Here is an 18,823-nt window from a genome sequence, read left to right as displayed (position 1 = left end):
ATATTTGGAGCTTTACAGACCAGATCGGCGCTGTCACAACTACCCAGTTCTGCCGCTGCAGCATGAAACTGACCACAGATAATAGGCGAATGAGTGTGGCTGTGCTCCAACAAAATTTTATTTACCAATACAGAAATTTAAAGTTTTCGTAAGTCATAAAATACTCTTTTTTTTCTTTCCCAATTATTTGAAAATGTAAAAACCATTCTTTCTTAGCTCACAGGTCACACCGTAACAGGTGGCAAGTCAGATTTTGCCTGCAGGCCACAGTCGGCCAAGCCCTGAACTGGCAGGCAGAGCTGCCTGGGACCCTGTGTGAGTAGGAGGACACTGCCAGTGGGGCCGAGAAGGCCCAGACCAGGCCTCCCCACGCTCTCCTCACCAGGCCCTCCCCACACCAGGCCCTCCTGACATGCCCACATCTGGGGCAACAAAAATAAGAGCTGGCTCTGACATGGAGGCCAAGGAAAGGCAGCTCCACACCAACTCCATGGCACAAAAAGCTGTGGCACGTTGGGGCCCATTCACTACTGCTACCAGGACCATCTCCCCATAAACCTTACCAGTTCCTGTTCCAAAGGACCTGTCCCCAGGTAGAGGGATGCCATCACGACCCGCTTCTTGGCCACTCTTATCTGCCCCTGAGAGAGGAGAAAAATCCAAAATTCAAATTTATCATTTTCATGGTTCACTAAGAAAACAGAACCCTTTGACCTGGCAGGCAAATCCTACTCCAAGCTGAACTATCCTATGTCTTTGCCAATTAATATTTAAAGCAAGCTCGAAACGTGTATGGTAACCTCCCAAATAAGTTCCCACAATCCTAAAAGAAAATAGCCTGCAAAGTAAAGCAAAGTCTAGGCCAACTATAAAATGCAACACGGCCATTAAGAAGAATGAAGGCAGGCTGGGTGTAATGGCTCACGCCTATAATCCCAGTACTCTAGGAGGCCGAGGCAGGCAGATCGTTTGAAGCCAGGAGTTCGAGACCAGCGTGGCCAACATGGCGAAACCCTGTCTCTACTAAAAACATAAAGATTAGCCAGACCATGGTGGCGCAGGCCTGTAATCCCAGCTACTCAGGAGGCTGAGGCAGAAGAATCACTTGAACCCAGGAGGCAGAGGTTGCAATGAGCTGTGATCACACCACTGCACTCCAGCCTGGGCAACAGAGCAAGATTCCGTCTCCAAACAAAGAATGAAGGCAATCTACGCACACTGCCACGAATGTCCACAATGGATTGCTGAGCCACAAGCAAATGACCTGTGCGCCCACCTCCTACACCTCACTCCTGCACAAAGCATGCAAGCGCGCGTGCATGTGCGTGTGTGTGTATGTGTGTGTGTGTTTGTGTGTCTGCAGAAGCATGGAGGGTACACAGCAAACTGTCCTCCAAAAAGCAGAGCTCAAAGGAAGGGGAGTATGGACACAAACCTGCCCTCTTTACCTTCTACCCATCTGCACAGTTTCCAATGTCCATATTCAGCATGCACCACTCTTGAAATGTAGATGGACAGGTATACAGACACGTGAGCAGAACACACCAGTGCCCCAACATGACACCCCAAATCAGTCCTAACAGCCAGGGGCCTCTCCCTAGCAGTCCCACCCCAGAGAAGGAGGCAGGGGTACAAAGAATGGCAGGGGTACAAAGAATGGCAGGGGTACAAAGAATGGCAGGGGTACAAAGAATGGCAGGGGTACAAAGAATGGCAGTGCTACCAAAAGATACACAGGAGACCCAGGTGAGAGGGAGGCAGCTTCACATCTACCTGCTTCTCTATCAGAAGGAACATCACAGCCCACCCTGCATCGTCAACACAGGATGACAGGCAACTTGACTAGACAGAAACATGAACAATCACTAGGAAAGGCTTCCGGACAAGGAAAAAACAAAGCAACTTCCCAAGGTTGCTATTTCCTTTGTTTTGTTATGAATTAAAATAGATGTTTGTGGGGGTAATGATTATAAAGAAAGGGAAAAATAAATAAGGCATAAGACGCCGGGCGTGGTGGCTCACGCCTGTAATCCCAGCACTTTGGGAGGCCAACGCATGCAGATCACAAGGTCAGAAGATCGAGACCATCCTGGCTAACACGGTGAAATCCTGTCTCTATTAAAACAAAATACAAAATATTAGCCGGGCGAGGTGGCGGGCGCCTGTAGTCCCAGGTGCTCGGGAGGCTGAGGTAGGAGAACGGCATAAACCCGGGAGGTGGAGCTTGCAGTGAGATGAGATCGAGCCACTGCACTCCAGCCTGGGCGACAAAGCGAGACTCCGTCTCAAAAAAATAAAGAAAGACAGAAAGAAAGACAAAGACAGAAAGAGAGAAAGACAGAAAGAAAGAGAAAAAAGAAAGATTGAGAAAGAAGGCATAAGACAATTTAGTTCAGGCAACCAAAGCATATCTGACTGTTTACTACAAGACACCAGGTCCTACAGATGTAGCGAAGGCATGGGGACCAGGCAGAAACCAGCACCGTCCTCCCTTCTCGCTGTGTACCCTGGGAAGAAACGTGCTACTCAGTGTGACACACACTAGGAGAATCTGCCCACACTTCAGCGCAGACTGCAGGGAAAGGAGGCCCTGGCGTATTCTCCACCTGCTGGGGCAAGCCCCTCTGCCCCTTCCTGCTCTCTGCAGGCCCACCCTCCTCAGGCAGGGCCCGACCTCCTGGCCAGGGGATCACTACATGGAGACAGTCAGTCATCCTCCCAGAGTTGATCAGGACAGAGAAGAATTGCCTTTGAAAAACTTGTTTCTTCAGGCTGGGCACGGTGGCTCACGCCTGCAATCCCAGCACTTTGGGAGGCCGAGGTAGGTAGATCACCTGAGGTCGGGAGTTCGAGACCAGCCTGACCAACATGGAGAAACGCTGTCTCTACTAAAAATATAAATTAGCCAGGCATATGGTGGTGCATGCCTGTAATTCCAGCTACTCAGAAGGCTGAGGCAGGAGAATCACTTGAACCCAGGAGGTGGAGGTTGTGATGAGCCGAGATCGTGCCATTGCACTCCAGTCCGGGCAAACTCCATCTTAAAAAAGAAAAGAAAAACCCGTTTCTTCAACTTGAGGAGAGAATCAAGTAGGAGCAAAGAGCCAACAGTTGCAGCACCATTTGGTACAAACAAGGATGCCTAGGACAGGTGAGCAGTGTAGGGAGGCGGATGAGGGGAGAACAAAAGGCCACGCCTGTATGCACACACAGAACGCATTCTGAATGAACCAGTCAAGCTAAGTGTGGATCAACAAACAGAACAAAAGCGCAGAAGGAGAGAAAATGGGCAGGCCCTCAAATGACTGAGAGTTCATTTTCCGCACAAAGAAGAGTCTCTACCTAGATTTCCTATTGTCTCCCAGCATTCTGCCTGCTTGGCCTGGCCCCATCAGACCTTCATTCTTCTTTTTATGTTGAGACAGAGTCTCGCTCTGTTGCCCAGGCTGGAGTGCAATGGCGCGATCTTGGCTCATTGCAACCTCCACCTCCCAGGTTCAAGCAATTCTCCTGCCTCAGCCTCCTGACTAGCTAGGCTCACAGGTGTGCACCACCCTTCCGTATTTTTGGTAGAGACGGGGTTTCACCATGTTGACGAGGCTGATCTCTAACTCCTGACCTCAGGTGATCCACCCGCCTCAGCCTCCCAAAGTGCTGGGATTACAGGCGTGAGCCACCATGCCTGGCCTAGACCTTCATTCTAATATCATTGCTAATACAAACTCATAGTTCATGCTGTTAAAAATTAATTAGTGTTGAATTACTTCATTCCAATTAGCAGTTTAACCAGAATAACTAGATGTGGCATGTAAACCTGAGTAACACGTTGAAAGCTGAACCCCCAAATGCAAAACTTACATCACTACCAGGAGAGGAAAGGCACACACTTAAGACAGAGTCCCTAAAGAATCAAGACTACGCCGGGCGCGGTGGCTCATGCCTGTAATCCCAGCACTTTGGGAGGCCAAGACAGGCGGATCACGAGGTCAGGAGATCAAGACCATCCTGGCTAACACGGTGAAACCCCGTCTCTACTAAAAATACAAAACACTAGCCGGGCGCGGTGGCCAGCGCCTGTAGTCCCAGCTACTGGGGAGGCTGAGGCAGGAGAATGGCGTGAACCCAGGGGGCGGAGCTTGCAGTGAGCGGAGATCCGGCCACTGCACTCCAGCCTGGACGACAGAGCGAGACTCCGTCTCAAAAAAAAAAAAGAATCAAGACTACAAGGCTTAGACCCAGGATGTCTAAATTCCCCGTTACTTTGAAAGGCCTCTTCATGCATATCAAATCGCACCCACGAGTTTTTACTTCCTATTACATCTACCAAGATGACACTCATACTGTGTTTGGAGATGATTCCAGAGTTAGGGGTCCATCATGCACAGACTAGATGAAGATGCCCTCCTGCCCTGTCACCTTTAGCAAGGACATACCCGTGTGGCCCACAGGTCCTCAGTCCTCACTAACCTCCCTTCTCGTGGTCACAACTTCACCGTGGAACAAAAGGAATCAGCGCACCCATAAGAATCAAAGTCTAGGCCCGTGGCCGCACACGGTGGCCAGTACTTTGGGAGGCCAAGGCAGGAGGGCCATTTCAGCCCAGTGGTTCAAGACCCGCCTGGGTAACACAGTGAGACCCCTTCTCAAAGATAACAAAATAAATAAATAAAAATAAGGTCTAGTTCCTTGTTCTCACTGTTGCCTTCTCAGAGCTTCTCCACCTGAGACACTGGCCCCACAGGCAAGTTTCCGATTGTGGCTCAGCTCAACCATCCATGAAGCTGAAACCTGACAGGTAAAACCTGGAAGGAAGGAAGAAGCTTGAGCAGCTATCAAAAGTTTCTAGACTAGAAAGCACTCAGGACTCACAAACCTAATCCCCCAAAAGCTCTAACTCAAACTTTTTTCCTTTAGATACAACTTACCTTCATGAGCTCAAAAAACTCTGCTGGGGAAGAAAGCACCCTGACGTGAGAACTGGAGACTCCAAATTCTGGAACCAGGTTTCTGATCCACTGGAACCGGTGCACGCCTTCCGGACACAGGCAGCAAGGTGGGGAGGTGACCTGGGGAACAGTGGGGGACAGCAGGGGAGCCAGTAACAGCCATGGTGACCTGGTTAAAGAAATAAGCAACTGGGTCATACCTCAAATACTTCTGCAGAAGTCCCTCTCAGTTACTGGTGGGTGAAGAGGGGCTGGGAGATGGGTGTGTTGTTTGTGTTATGAATGTCAGATTTTCTAGAACATTTTCAAAAGTGAGCCCAACTCAAGCCCTGCTAAAGGATTTTTCCTTCGGCCTTTCCTCTTATTCCTTAAAAAGCCTACTAATCGAGCAACTTGAGAAGTGTCAGTACCTATAGATAAACCCCAAACTTTAATTCCAAACAACTCAGGAACCAAATTTAGAGCATCCACAAGTAAACTCATAAAAGCTACCACATGGTTTGCCACCATATGGCAACCTTCTAATGAATCTACCTCAAAAAAATGTGCCTGCAGCCACCACTAAAAGACACTGAGCAGAACGGTAAGTGTGGCAGAAGTCTCATGATTACAGCCCAGACGCCCCACTTTATGACTCATGAGATAAACAAGATTTCTATTCAAGGAAGTACCCAGAAAAAGAAACTTTTCTCTTTAAAAATCCAATTTATGCTGAGCATGATGGTTCAGGCCTATAATCCCTGCACTTTGGGAGGCCAAGGCAGGATGACTGCTTGAGTCCAGGAGTTCAGGACCAGCCTGGGCAATATAGCGGGACCCAGTGTCTACAAAAAATTGTTTAAAATTAGCTGGGCAGGCAGGGCACAGTGGCTCACACCTGTAATCCCAACACTTTGGGAGGCCAAGGCAGGTAGATAACCAGAGGTCAGGCGTTCCAGACCAGCCTGACCAATATGGTGAAACCCCATCTCTACTAAAAATACAAAAATCAGCTGGGCGTGGTGGTGTGTGACTGTAGCCCCAGCTACTCGAGAGGCTAAAGCAGGAGAATCGCTTGAACCAAGGAGGTAGAGGTTGCAGTGAGCCAAGATCGCACCACTGCACCCCAGCCTGGGTGACAGAACAAGACCCTGTCTCAAAAAAAAGTTAACTGGTCATGGTAGCACACACCTGTAGCCCCAGCTACTCAAGAGGCTGAGGCAGGAGGATCTCCTGAGCCTAAGAGTTCAAGGCTGTTCTCCCAGCTCTGATCATGCCATTGCATTCCAGCCGGGGTGACACAGCAAGACCCTGTCTCAATCAATCAAAATCAGACTTGGAAAGAAAAGCTGGAGCAGGGAGAGAAGGGAGAAAATGAGCCCCTCTCAAGAGTAATGATGAGCCGTGGCCGGCCACGGTGGCTCACGCCTGTAATCCCACCACTTCGGGAGGCTGAGGCGGGCAGATTACCTGAGGCAGTAGTTCAAGATCAGCCTAGCCAACATGGTGAAACCCATCTCTACTAAAAATAAAAAGACAGGTCGGGCGCGGTGGCTCACGCCTGTAATCCCAACACTTTGGAAGGCCGACGCAGGCGGATCACGAGGTCAGGAGATCGAGACCATCCTGGCTAACACGGTGAAACCCTGTCTCTACTAAAAAATAGAAAAAATTAGCCAGGCGTGGTGGCGGGCGCCTGTAGTCCCAACTACTCGGGAGGCTGAGGCAGGAGAATGGCATGAACCCGGGAGGCAGAGCTTTCAGGGTGTCATGATCACGCGACTACACTCCAGCCTGGGCAAAAGAGACTGTCTCAAATAAACGAACAAATAAATAAATAAGCCGGGCATGATGCAGGTGCCTGTTATCCCAGCTACTCAGAAGATGGAGGCAGGAGAATTGTTTGAACCTGGGAGGCGGAGGTTGCAGTGAGATGAGATGGTGCCACTGCACTCCAGCCTGGGCAACAGAGCAAGACTCCATCTCAAAGAAAAAAAAAAAAGAAGAGTGATGATGAGCCGTGCCCCTTCACCGTCAGCCACATCCTGTTTGGTGGGGTCACACACCATCTCTGGCCAGCGTTAGCTCGACCACATAAAGCTGCACCCCTGGCGGACTCCACACTCCACTGAGGCCAAGGCTGGAGGAGAGGCATTTCTGCCCACAGAGCTTCATTTCTGCTCCTCAGTGACTAAAAAGCCTGCGGGAGACGGGGGTGGAGGGACTGCACACCCAGAGCCCCACACAGACCTGAGCTACTATGAATCCTAGTCCTGCAAACAGCAGCAGGAAAACCCACTTCAGCGTGTGACCTCAAGAGGGACTTGGGAGAGAGGACGCTTGGACATCCCAAGGCCTGAATGGCCAAAATTCCAGGAAGATGATTTCACTCGCTTGCTTCACGATAAAGCCCTCAATCTTCCCAGGCTTCGTAAATGTCCCTGCACAGACACCAGATGGCCCACAGCTGCACTTCCCAGAAAGCCCACCGGTCTGTCACTGCCGATTCACTGCCAAGAAAACCTTAGTCAACAGCAGAAGGTGCTGGCTCTGTGGATCCTGGAAGTCTGTGACTGGCCGTGGCCACCCAGTGCAGACGTGGGAAACAGCTGTTCTCCCGTACTGTCTCTAGAGGGGTGACGACACTCACAGGCATCAGCTTGCAGATGAAAGGCCTAGATGTGTAAAGCAGGGCTCGCTGCCTGGGTTTCCTAAATCCCGGGCCACCCTCCTGCAAAGCTCAAGAGAGGAGAGCGAAGGACCCTTCAGTGCGGCAGAAACCACCAGACAACGGGAAAGGTGCACAGCGACCCATCAACCCGAGGTCCCAAGGGGCCTAGAGTCTCACGTTCACTAATGAAACATGGTCTGTGGGGGGTGGGGGAACAGGCAACAGCAGCATAGAATCAATGTCTCCCCTGCCTCACAGCACTTCCGCCATCTCTCAGATCATCCAAACATCAGGCGCCCCCTGTACTGCTCCAGGTCACGTGGTCAGTCCGCACACAGCCGTCATACAAGCTGAGAGCCGCAGCCCAACGTGGTGGCTCACGCCTATAATCCTAGCACTTTGGGAGGCCGAGGTGGGCAGAAAACTTGAGGTCAGGAGTTCGAAACCAGCCTGACCAACATGGTGAAACCCCGTCTCTACTAAAAACACAAAAAGATTAGCTGGGTATGGTGGCACATGCCTGTAATCCCAGCTACTTGGGAGGCTGAGGCAGGAGAACTGCTTGAACCCAGGAGGTGGAGGTTGCAGTGAGCCAAGATCACACCACTGCATGCCAGCCCGAGTGACAGAGTGAGACTTCGTCTCAAAAAGAAAAAAAGAAAATAGAAAAAAGAAAAGGCGCCGGGCGTGGTGGCTCATGCCTGTAATTGCAGCACTTTGGGAGGCCAAGGTGGGTGGATCACCTGAGGTCATGAGTTCAAGACCAGTCTGGCCAACACGGTGAAACCCCGTCTCTACTAAAAATACAAAAATTGGGCCAGGCGTGGTGGCTCATGCTTGTAATCCCAGCACTTTAGGAGGCCAAGACGGGCGGATCATGAGGTCTGGAGTTCGACAACAGCCTGACCAACATGGTGAAACCCTGTCTCTACTAAAAATACAAAAATTAGCCGGGCATGGTGGCACGCGCACCTGTAGTCCCACCTACAAAGGAGGCTGAGGCAGAAGAATCACTTGAACCTGGGAGGCAGAGGTTGCAGAGAGCAGAGATCCCACAGATGCACTCCAGCCTGGGCAACACTCTGTCTCAAAAAAAAAAAAAAAAAAATAGCCAGCAGTGGCTGAGGCAGGAGAACCGCTTGAACCTCAGTGCCAGAGGTTGCAGTGAGCCAAGATCGCGCCATTGCACTCCAACCTGTGTGACAGAGCAAGACTCTGGCCCCCAGCAAAAAAAAAAAAAAAAAAAGGGAGGAAGAAGAAACACTCCTTGGCACATAGCAACCCAAGAGAGGGCAAGTTCAACTTAACCCTCAACAAAGCCATCGTGTAAGCACGTATGACATACCATGGAGGATACAGATGAAGAACCAGGCAGTCTCTCCCTCCCACAACCTTCGTAGCTTTCACAGACTTACATACCTGACATCATCTAAGAACACAAGAAAAGATGCTAAAATTAAATCAATGTCCAAATAGACCGTGTATGTTCTTCAAGGCATCAAAAATGGGAGCTGGTGATGCCTGGGCTACTGGGAAGGTTCTGCAGCATTCTACCTCCAGTGGGCCTCGGAAAGCTAGTAGGATTCAAACAAGGAATGCAGAGGGGAGGGTGTTCCAGGCAGGAAGTATGAAGAGATATAAGCAGAAGGAACTGGGCTGGGTGCAGTGGCTCACACCTGTAATCCCAGCACTCTGGAGTCTAAGGCAGGAGAACTGCTTGATGCCAGGAGCTCTGGACCAGCCTGGGCAACACAGCAAGACCCTGTCTCTACAAAAAATTAAAAAAAAAAAAAAAATTAGCCAGGCGTGGAGGCATGTGCCTATAGTCCCAGCTACTTGGGAGGCTGAGGTGGGACGATCGCTTGACCCTAGAGGTCAAGTGCAGAAAGAAATAAACAGGAACAAGACCACTTTCAACAGAAAAACCCAAGAGGGCCTCAACAGTTCAGAGAACACACACACACACACACAAAGCCTATACAGGTGTCAGGGTTCACCTATCACCTCCGTCCTACCTGCAGACCCACTTTGGCAGGTACAGAGCTGATGAGCCCAGAGGCCCTGGGGCTATCCTAGGCAGCTCTCCTCCTTACCAGGCAGCTGTCACTGGGAATGTTCCACCAGGGCCTCAGGCCAAGAGTTCTTGAAGGCTTTTATATGTTGGCTTCCTGTTTAATCTGTGTACTGACAGGTTCATTTTTGTTAGAAAAGAGAAGGAGCTGAAAGCCAACTACATTTCATGAATACATTATGGAGGAGACTCAACCTTCAAGTGGCAATTTTATATACCCAAAACAGGAAGGTGCTTAAGAAAGGAGCTGAGTGTTTTACACAGGTCACCACAATGACAACATATGCCAAGGAGATCACATCTGGGCTGGTTTCACTCAAAAAAACTGAATGGCCAGGCCCAGTAGCATTTGCCTATAATCCCAGTGCTTCAGGAGGCTGAGGCAGGAGGATCACTTGAGGCCAGGAGATCGAGACCAACTTGGGCAACATAGAGAAACCCCCTCTCTAGAAAAATTAAAAGTTAGGCCGGGCGCGGTGGCTCAAGCCTGTAATCCCAGCACTTTGGGAGGCCAAGACGGGCGGATCATGAGGTCAGGAGATCGAGACCATCCTGGCTAACACGGTGAAACCCCGTCTCTACTAAAAAATACAAAAAAAAAAACTAGCCGGGCGAGGTGGCAGGCGCCTGTAGTCCCAGCTACTCGGGAGGGTGAGGCAGGAGAATGGCGTAAACCTCGGAGGCAGAGCTTGCAGTGAGCTGAGATCCGGCCACTGCACTCCAGCCCGGGCGACAGAGCGAGACTCCATCTCAAAAAAAAAAAAAAAAAAGAAAGAAAGAAAAATTAAAAGTTAGCCAGGCATGGTGGCGTGCACCTGTAGTCCCAGCTACTAGGGAGGCTGAGGCAGGAAGACTGCTTAAACCCAGGCATTCGAAGCTGCAGTGAGCCAGGATTGTGCCACTGCACTCCAGCCAAGGCGACAGAGTGAGACTCCACTTCAAAAAAAAAAACAAGGCTGGGCACAGAGGCTCACACCTGTAATCCCAACACTTTGGGAGGCCGAGGCAGGCGGATCACCTGAGGTCGGGAGTTCAAGACCAGCCTGACCAACATGGAGAAACCCCATCTCTACTAAAAATACAAAATTAGCCGGGCCTAGCAGCACATGCCTGCAATCCCAGCTACTAAGGAGGCTGAGGCAGGAGACTCACTTGAACCTGGGAGGCAGAGGTTGCAGTGAGCCGAGATCGCGCCACTATGCACTAGCCTGGGCAACAAGAGAAAAAACTCCATCTCAAAAAAAAAAAGACTGGGCATGGTGGCTCACACCTGTAATCCCAACACTTTGGGAGGCCTGTGCAGTCAGATCACCTGAGGTCAGGAGATCGAGACCAGCCTGGCAAACATGGTAAAACCCCATCTCTACTAAAAATACAAAAAGTAGCTGGGGCCGAGCGCGGTGGCTCAAGCCTGTAATCCCAGCACTTTGGGAGGCCGAGACGGGCGGATCACAAGGTCAGGAGATCGAGACCATCCTGGCTAACACGGTGAAACCCCGTCTCTACTAAAAACACAAAAAATTAGCCGGGCGAGGTGGCGGTGCCTGTGGTCCCAGCTACTCGGGAGGCTGAGGCAGGAGAATGGCGTGAACCCGGGAGGCGGAGCTTGCAGTGAGCTGAGATCTGGCCACTGCACTCCAGCCTGGGCGACAGAGCGAGACTCCGTCTCAAAAAAAAAAAAAAAAGTAGCTGGGCGTGGTGGCTCATGCATATAGTCCCAGCTACTGGGGAGGCTGAGTCAGGAGAATCGGTTGAACCTGGAAGGTGGAGGTTGCATAGATCACATCACTGCACCCTAGCCTGAGTGATGGAGAGAGACTGTCTCAAAAAAAATCATCATCACCATCATCTAACGGCAGCACAGCAGCCAGGGTAGAAGGAGCCAGTTCCTGCTCTGAAACTACACTGCTCGCTGCTCAGGGACCTATTTTTTTTCTTTCACATCAGACAGAACCCCATGGGGGTTGGTTCCCGGCTTTTTACAATGTAACTCCTGGGAATTTTCTCAGAAAAGGTTTATCCCCGTGCTGGAGCAGCCCCCACTGCATAGTAATCCCAGCCTCCAGGGGCTGACCACCTGCACAAGCAATTCCCCCACCCCAGGTAGGCTTACTTACCAAGAAAGCACATGGCCCAGTCCCAAAGCCCCAAGAGACGTGAGGAGGCAGAGAGGCTGTGGTTATTTTACCAAAAAAGCCTAGTTACATGTGACATTCGCCATTTAGGGAACTAAACCAGTACACACACAATTTCCACATCGAGACCTGGGCTTCCCTGAATCATCTCTTTCTAGACACCTTCTAGCACCCAGTTCTAGTTATAGGAAGGAGGAAGTGGTGGGGGCTGGGGAGTCAGATAATAAGCTTCTGCCACCCTTGCCTCTCTGAAGGCCACTCGTTTACTCTGGAATACTGGAGAAGTTGAGAGAACAGGACCAGGAGAAGAGCCGGTGATACTCCCTACCACCAGTGCCCCCGCATTCAAAATCAGACCAGCTGTACTACATCACCAAACAAACCTCAGCAACAACCAAAACAAATGACAGACAATGCAAAACAATCCTCAGGCTGCCATTCTAAAGGTGAAATGAGACCAGCATCTTCTCGGAGGACCAGCCAGTGGCCCAGCTCCAGCCACCACGCCAGGAAGCCTGACTCCGGAGAAAGGTTCAGTCGCCTGACTTAAGGCTTCCCGTGGAATATGCAGGCAAATTCCCTGAACTGAGGAGTGCGCTGGGCCTAAGTGCTGAGGACCCCTGACCTGGGGGCCCACCCCTCTACCGAGACAGGGCCAAAGAAGGCAGCGGGGTGCCTGGGGGAGGGGAGGAAGGTTTCTTCCCATCATCTTGAGGAAGCTCCACATCTGAACCGCTCTGACCAAGCAGCGAGCCAGGACTGGGGCCGCCGCCAAGCAAGGAGAGGGAAGCCTGCTTAGCCACCCAGGCGGCCCCAGGCAGGACACTGCGCCCTACACACACTTGCCCCCATGAGAGGCCTCAGTGGGACCTGAGCTCACAAGAACCAGCCAAACTGAAATAGTGAGAGCAGGAAGCAGCTGAGAAGCTCTGGAACACACCTGTTTACAAAAGAAACCTGGGGGCCGGATGCAGTGGCTCACAGTTGTAACCCCAGCACTTTTGGAGGCCGAGGCAGGCAGACCATGAAGTCAGGAGTTCAAGACCAGCCTGGCCAACACAGTGAAACGGTCTCTACTAAAAATACAAAAATTAGGCCAGGCGCGGTAGCTCATGCCTGTAATCCCAACACTTTGGGAGGCCGAGGCAGGCGGATCACAAGGTCAGGAAATCGAGACTATCCTGACTAACACGGTGAAACCCCGTCTCTACTAAAAAATACAAAAAATTAGCCAGGTGTGGTGGCGGGTGCCTGTAGTCCCAGCTACTCAGGAAGCTGAGGCAGTAGAATGGCGTAAACCCGGGAGGCAGAGCTTGCAGTAAGCCGAGATTATGCCACTGCACTCCGGCCTGGGAGAAAGTACGAGACTCCGTCTCAAAAAAAAAAGAAGGCGGCCGGCCGCAGTGGCTCACGCCTGTAATCCCAGCACTTTGGGAGGCCGAGACGGGCGGATCACGAGGTCAGGAGATCGAGACCATCCTGGCTAACACAGTGAAACCCCATCTCTACTAAAAATAAAAAAAACTAGCCGGGCGAGGTGGCGGGCGCCTGTAGTCCCAGCTACTCGGGAGGCTGAGGCAGGAGAATGGCGTGAACCAGGGAGGCGGAGCTTGCAGTGAGCCGAGATTGAGCCACTGTACTCCAGCCTGGGCGACAGAGCGAGACTCCGTCTCAAAAAAAAAAAAAAAGAAATACAAAAATTAGCTGGACGTGGTGGTAGGCACCTGCAATCCCAGCTACTTGGGGAGGCTGAGGCAGGAAAATCGCTTGAACCCTGGAGGCGGAGGTTGCAGTGGGCCGAGACTGCGCCACGGCACCCCAGCCTGAGCGACGGAGCGAGACTCCATCTGGGAAAGGAAAGGAAAGGAAAAAGGAGGAAGGAAGAAGGAGGAAGGGAAGGAAAGGAAAAGAAAAGAAAGCAAGCAAAGAAAGAAAAGAAACAAACAGGGCGGGCGCGGTGGCTCAAGCCTGTAATCCCAGCACTTTGGGAGGCCGAGACGGGTGGATCACAGGGTCAGGAGATCGAGACCATCCTGGCTAACACGGTGAAACCCCGTCTCTACTAAAAAATACAAAAAACTAGCCGGGCGCGGTGGCGGGCGCCTGTAGTCCCAGCTACTCGGGAGGCTGAGGCAGGAGAATGGCGTGAACCCGGGAGGCGGAGCTTGCAGTGAGCTGAGATCCGGCCACTGTACTCCAGCCTGGGCGACAGAGCGAGACTCCGTCTCAAAAAAAAAAAAAAAAGAAAAGAAAAGAAACAAACAAACCTGGGGAAAACAGAAGGCGTTTCTCCCTTTTGTGGGGCGATGGTTTCCACTTCACCATTCTGAAGCTGCGCATGCTCTGCTTCGTGGAAAACACTGGTAGCCCTCGCCTTTCTCACCATGTGTCAACAGCGCCTAGAGGCCCTACCGAGATCCCGCGTTCTCAGGGAAGGGACGCCACTGAAGACAGGCAAACACCAGGGAATTACACCGCGGTCTACACAGAACCTTTAGATGTCCCTTCCACATCTCCTAATTTCGGAGAACACATGTTTCCCCCTAGAGCTGCAGTACTTACTGTCACCCACTTATTGTGTCCCACCAATGGCACACATGTAACAGGCCAACTTCTTGGAGTTTTTTTCAAAACTGGGTATGTTTTGATGAACTTTCATGAAAGAGTACGGTAAAGCTGGAAGACTGTCTTCACCGAACAGGGCAGAAGTTGCGCTCTATACTGAACACAGGTCGGTAATCCAGTGTCCCTCAGAGGCGTGGTCTGAAGGTCCAGGGGCCCCTTCTTTAACCGTAAGATAACATTCAAGGTACAGATTCTGTGGCCTGGAGCCCATCCAAATCTGTACAAAACCATGAAAAAAGAAGTTTTTAAAAGAAACTGAGCTCTCTGGATTGCAATATTTTCAGAAACTACTTTTTGAGAAAAACTCACCCTACCCCCTCCGTCACAAATATTTAAATGTAAAAAAGTGAACTGATGAGAAAAAGCAACAGTCATAACACTTCCTGAGAAAGTCTCCAGAAACTACAAGAAGGTACCGTACTTCCTGCAACCCTGGCAGCAGGCGGCCCTTCCTGACTAATGCAAGACCTAACCCCGAGTAAGGGAAGTGAGTGTGGATTCCCGTAGGTTACAAAAGACCAACGGTCGGCTGAACTCCCATAACAAGTCCGGCACGAGAGGCCCAGGCCGCCAGCATTCAGCTACATGCTGACTAGATGACTCTCCCCTTGGCTTAGCCAAAAGAAGTCGATTACACTGGGGGCCAGAAATCCAAAATATATTTATAACCCACAATACAGCTTGGGTAGCCAAATGCACCAGGCACATCTAAGTGCCTGATGAGAATCAATCACATGTTCTACGACTCCAAAGGGCTTCAGCCAGCCTGACTCCTAGCACCCTCAAAATCAACACATTTACATAAACCAGATCCCGCTAACAAAGGGATATCATTCCAACCATTTTAACCCCAGGCAGGTCTCTGTCTGCTGGAGTCTAACACATCACCAACTAGAATGTGCTCAGGGATACTCATATTAACATTAACTTAAAGCTACAACTGGGAAAGTCAGTCCGTTATAAATCTTTTAATTCACTGCAAGATCAAATCTGAATTATTGGGGAAAACTATGCTTTGATTCTAAACATCCCCTTCCCATCCATTAGACTGCTATAAATAAACCAAGAGGGCCGGGCGCGGTGGCTCAAGCCTGTAATCCCAGCACTTTGGGAGGCCGAGACGGGCGGATCACGAGGTCAGGAGATCGAGACCATCCTGGCTAACACGGTGAAACCCCGTCTCTACTAAAAAGTACAAAAAAAAAAAACTAGCCGGGCGAGGTGGCAGGCGCCTGTAGTCCCAGCTACTAGGGAGGCTGAGGCAGGAGAATGGCGTAAACCTGGGAGGCAGAGCTTGCAGTGAGCTAAGATCCGGCCACTGCACTCCAGCCTGGGCGACAGAGCGAGACCCCATCTCAAATAAATAAATAAATAAATAAACAAACAAACAAACCAAGAGATGGTTATATTAAACTCTAAAGAGTAAGGAAGACTGAATCCCAACATCACAAAGTTCAAAAAAAAGTAACTTCTGGAAATCTGATGGTCCCTCAGAGTAAAAACTACTTACACATTGAACAAGTGACCTGCCACTACAATGAAAGAAAATCTTTTTTTTTTTTTTTTTTTTTTTTTGAGACGGAGTCTCGCTCTGTCACCCAGGCTGGAGTGCAGTGGCCGGATCTCAGCTCACTGCAAGCTCTGCCTCCCGGGTTCACGCCATTCTCCTGCCTCAGCCTCCTGAGTAGCTGGGACTACAGGCGCCTGCCACCTCGCCCGGCTAAGTTTTTGTATTTTTAGTAGAGACGGGGTTTCACTGTGTTACCCAGGATGGTCTCGATCTCCTGACCTCGTGATCCGCCCGTCTCGGCCTCCCAAAGTGCTGGGATTACAGGCTTGAGCCACCGCGCCCGGCCCAATGAAAGAAAATCTAGGCCGGGCATGGTGGCTCACGCCTGTAATCCCAGCAATTTGGGAGGCTGAGGCAGGAGGATCACCGAGGTCGGGAGTCCGAGACCAGCCTGACCAACATGGAGAAACCCCATCTCTACTAAAAACACAAAATTAGATGGGCCTGGTGGCGCATGCCTGTAATCCCAGCTACTCGAGAGGCTGAGGCAGGAGAATCGCTTGAACCTGGGAGACACAGCTTGTGGCACTTCAGCCTGGGTAACAAGAGTGAAATTCCGTCTCAAAAAAAAAAAAAAAAAAAAATCTAATTCAAAACAATCTGCTGGACACCTGTTTCCCTCTTATAACTCAGAGAAGTTAGGAACCCCTAACCCATCCAACATACACACTCAACAAGCTCCTAGAATTGTGAAAAAGTTTCAAACATAAAGATGATTCTGGCCGGGTGCGGTGGCTCAAGCCTGTAATCCCAGCACTTTGGGAGGCCAAGATGGGCGGATCACGAGGTCAGGAGATCGAGACCATCCTGGCTAACACGGTGAAACCCCGTCTCTACTAAAAAATACAAAAAACTAGCCGGGCGAGGTGGCGGGCGCCTGTAGTCCCAGCTACTCGGGAGGCTGAGGCAGGAGAATGGTCTAAACCCGGGAGGCGGAGCTTGCAGTGAGCTGAGATCCGGCCACTGCACCCCAGCCTGGGCGACAGAGCAAGACTCTGTCTCAAAAAAAAAAAAAAAAAAAAGATGATTCTGCACATATAGCTAAAACTGAAAATAGTTTAAAGAGGAAAAAAAGTAAGCCACAGATAAAATATTTCCTTGTATAGTAGGCAGGTTCAAGATTAGGAACTAATGCCCTCACAATACATTTCCCACTTGGTCTCATCTACTCCAAGTAACAAGACCATTCTGTGAAGCCAGATGACTCAAAAAAAAAACCCTATCTGAAGCATCTGTCTCCCTCTCCTGAGGAACCTGGACACTGATTAACATGACCCAAATGTACCTTACCATTATCCCCAAAACCTGAGCCTCTTCTTTACTCCGTTTTCGTGAAATGTACCAACATCCATGTACCCCATTAAGACTGACTCTAACCCAGCTCTCTTTTCTGCTCCCACTGCCCCTGACTTCACATAAAAGCCCCCACCATCTCAGGCCGAGCCAGAATCAAAAGAAATCATACGTGGAATCTCAGAACTTGTCTTCCTGGGTCTCTGGCCCAGACTGGCTTGCTCCTAGCCCCTCTTCTTCCCTCCCTCCATCCCGTACTTGGTACCCCTAGTCAGCTCCTAGAAATGGTTTCAGTATTGGTGGGACCTCAGAACTGTCTTTCGCTGCAGTCCATGTCACTATCATTTCTTGAACATCCACTCCCCCTCTTCTTCACCGAGCCTAACTACTCTGACCCCTCCTTCAACACAGCTCTGAGCCATTGCACCGGGAAGCCTTCCATGACCTTCAGGTGCCTCTCCAAGGTACTGCCATGACCTTCTACCTACTTCTTGTAATTGTTTACCGGTAGGAGCATCTTGGAGGTGGGGCTGCGTCTTTATCTTTGCTTCCTGAGTACCTAGCACAGCACAGCAGTGCTCAATACACACATGATGAATAAATTAATGGATCCAGCAGTCCCTAATGATAATGAGTCAGATGCTAGCTTAAGAGGAAATGACAGTGCTTCTAAATCATTAATTAGAAGTAATTTTAAGTAGAGTTCTCTGTCTCTGTGGCTGTCTCTGTGCCTGAAAGGAAACCGCGGCAGTAAAAGGAACGTCCCCTCACGAGGGTTCACTGGCCCTCCAACAGCTGACTCAGATCGACAAGCTAAAACCTAAAATAATTCAAGCTCATGACTGCACAGAACTATTATCAATGAATCAATGATCAGCGAGTTACAAGAAACCACATCATTCGGGGAATGAGAAATTGGGAGGTGCAACTTAATAATGGAGAAGAAATGAAAGTCAGCAGCCAATACAGGGTGAGCAGCCACAACAAACATGAATAACTCGAACACCAAGGCCACAATGCATCAGGAAAAAACTGCAAACCGAATAAGGCAAAAAAAAAAAAAAAAAAAAAAAAAGGCTCAGAAACCTACACTACCACTCAATACCAGTCAAAGCAGTTATCCTCAGTCCTACCACAGGCATTATTTCCAAGGATTACAAAACAAGAACTTCTGTCCTACTGCTCAAGAAACTGAGTTTTGCTGGTTGAACTGTTGTCCCAGAGAAACAATCATCTCTCTCAGCTTAATGAAGAAAGATGAAGGCACACAAACTGCATCCACTCATACAATTTTAAAAAAAGAGTTTAGAAAGTCAATTGGACTATCTCCAGTGCCACACTGCCCCTACCACCACCAAAACAAAAAACAAAAAAGCGGCTGGGCGCGGTGGCTCACGCCTGTAATCCCAGCACTTTGGGAGGCCGAGGCAGGCCAGTCACAAGGTCAGGAGAACGAGACCAGCCTGGCCAACATGATGAAACCCTGTCTCTACTAAAGATACAAAAATTAGCCGGGCGTGGTGGCATGTGTCT

General features: G+C 50.2%; 1 protein-coding gene across 37 annotated transcripts in view; it reads right to left on the bottom strand.

Moving 5' to 3' along the window:
- The window catches only part of PGS1 (phosphatidylglycerophosphate synthase 1), a 49,297-nt gene that overhangs the window by 28,441 nt on the left and 2,033 nt on the right, over positions 1-18,823 (bottom strand). For 34 of the 37 annotated variants that reach the window (XR_012426265.1, XR_010582048.2, XR_006693329.3 and 31 more), the window contains exons 2-3: positions 4,926-5,115; positions 564-641 (exon numbers count right to left, since the gene is read on the bottom strand). Coding sequence is in view for 16 of the 37 variants with exons in the window: in XM_045376577.3 (XP_045232512.2) it covers positions 564-641; positions 4,926-5,115 (268 nt within the window). In the remaining 21 variants the exon portion in view is untranslated. The remainder of the gene's footprint in view (positions 1-563; positions 642-4,925; positions 5,116-18,823) is intronic. The other 3 variants (XR_012426266.1, XM_074020711.1, XM_074020712.1) reach the window with 1 other exon arrangement.

Source organism: Macaca fascicularis, chromosome 16 (genome assembly GCF_037993035.2).
Source record: "Macaca fascicularis isolate 582-1 chromosome 16, T2T-MFA8v1.1".
NCBI lineage: Eukaryota > Metazoa > Chordata > Mammalia > Primates > Cercopithecidae > Macaca > Macaca fascicularis.
Note: the sequence above shows the minus strand (reverse complement) of the source record. Positions and strands in the feature narration are given on the sequence as shown.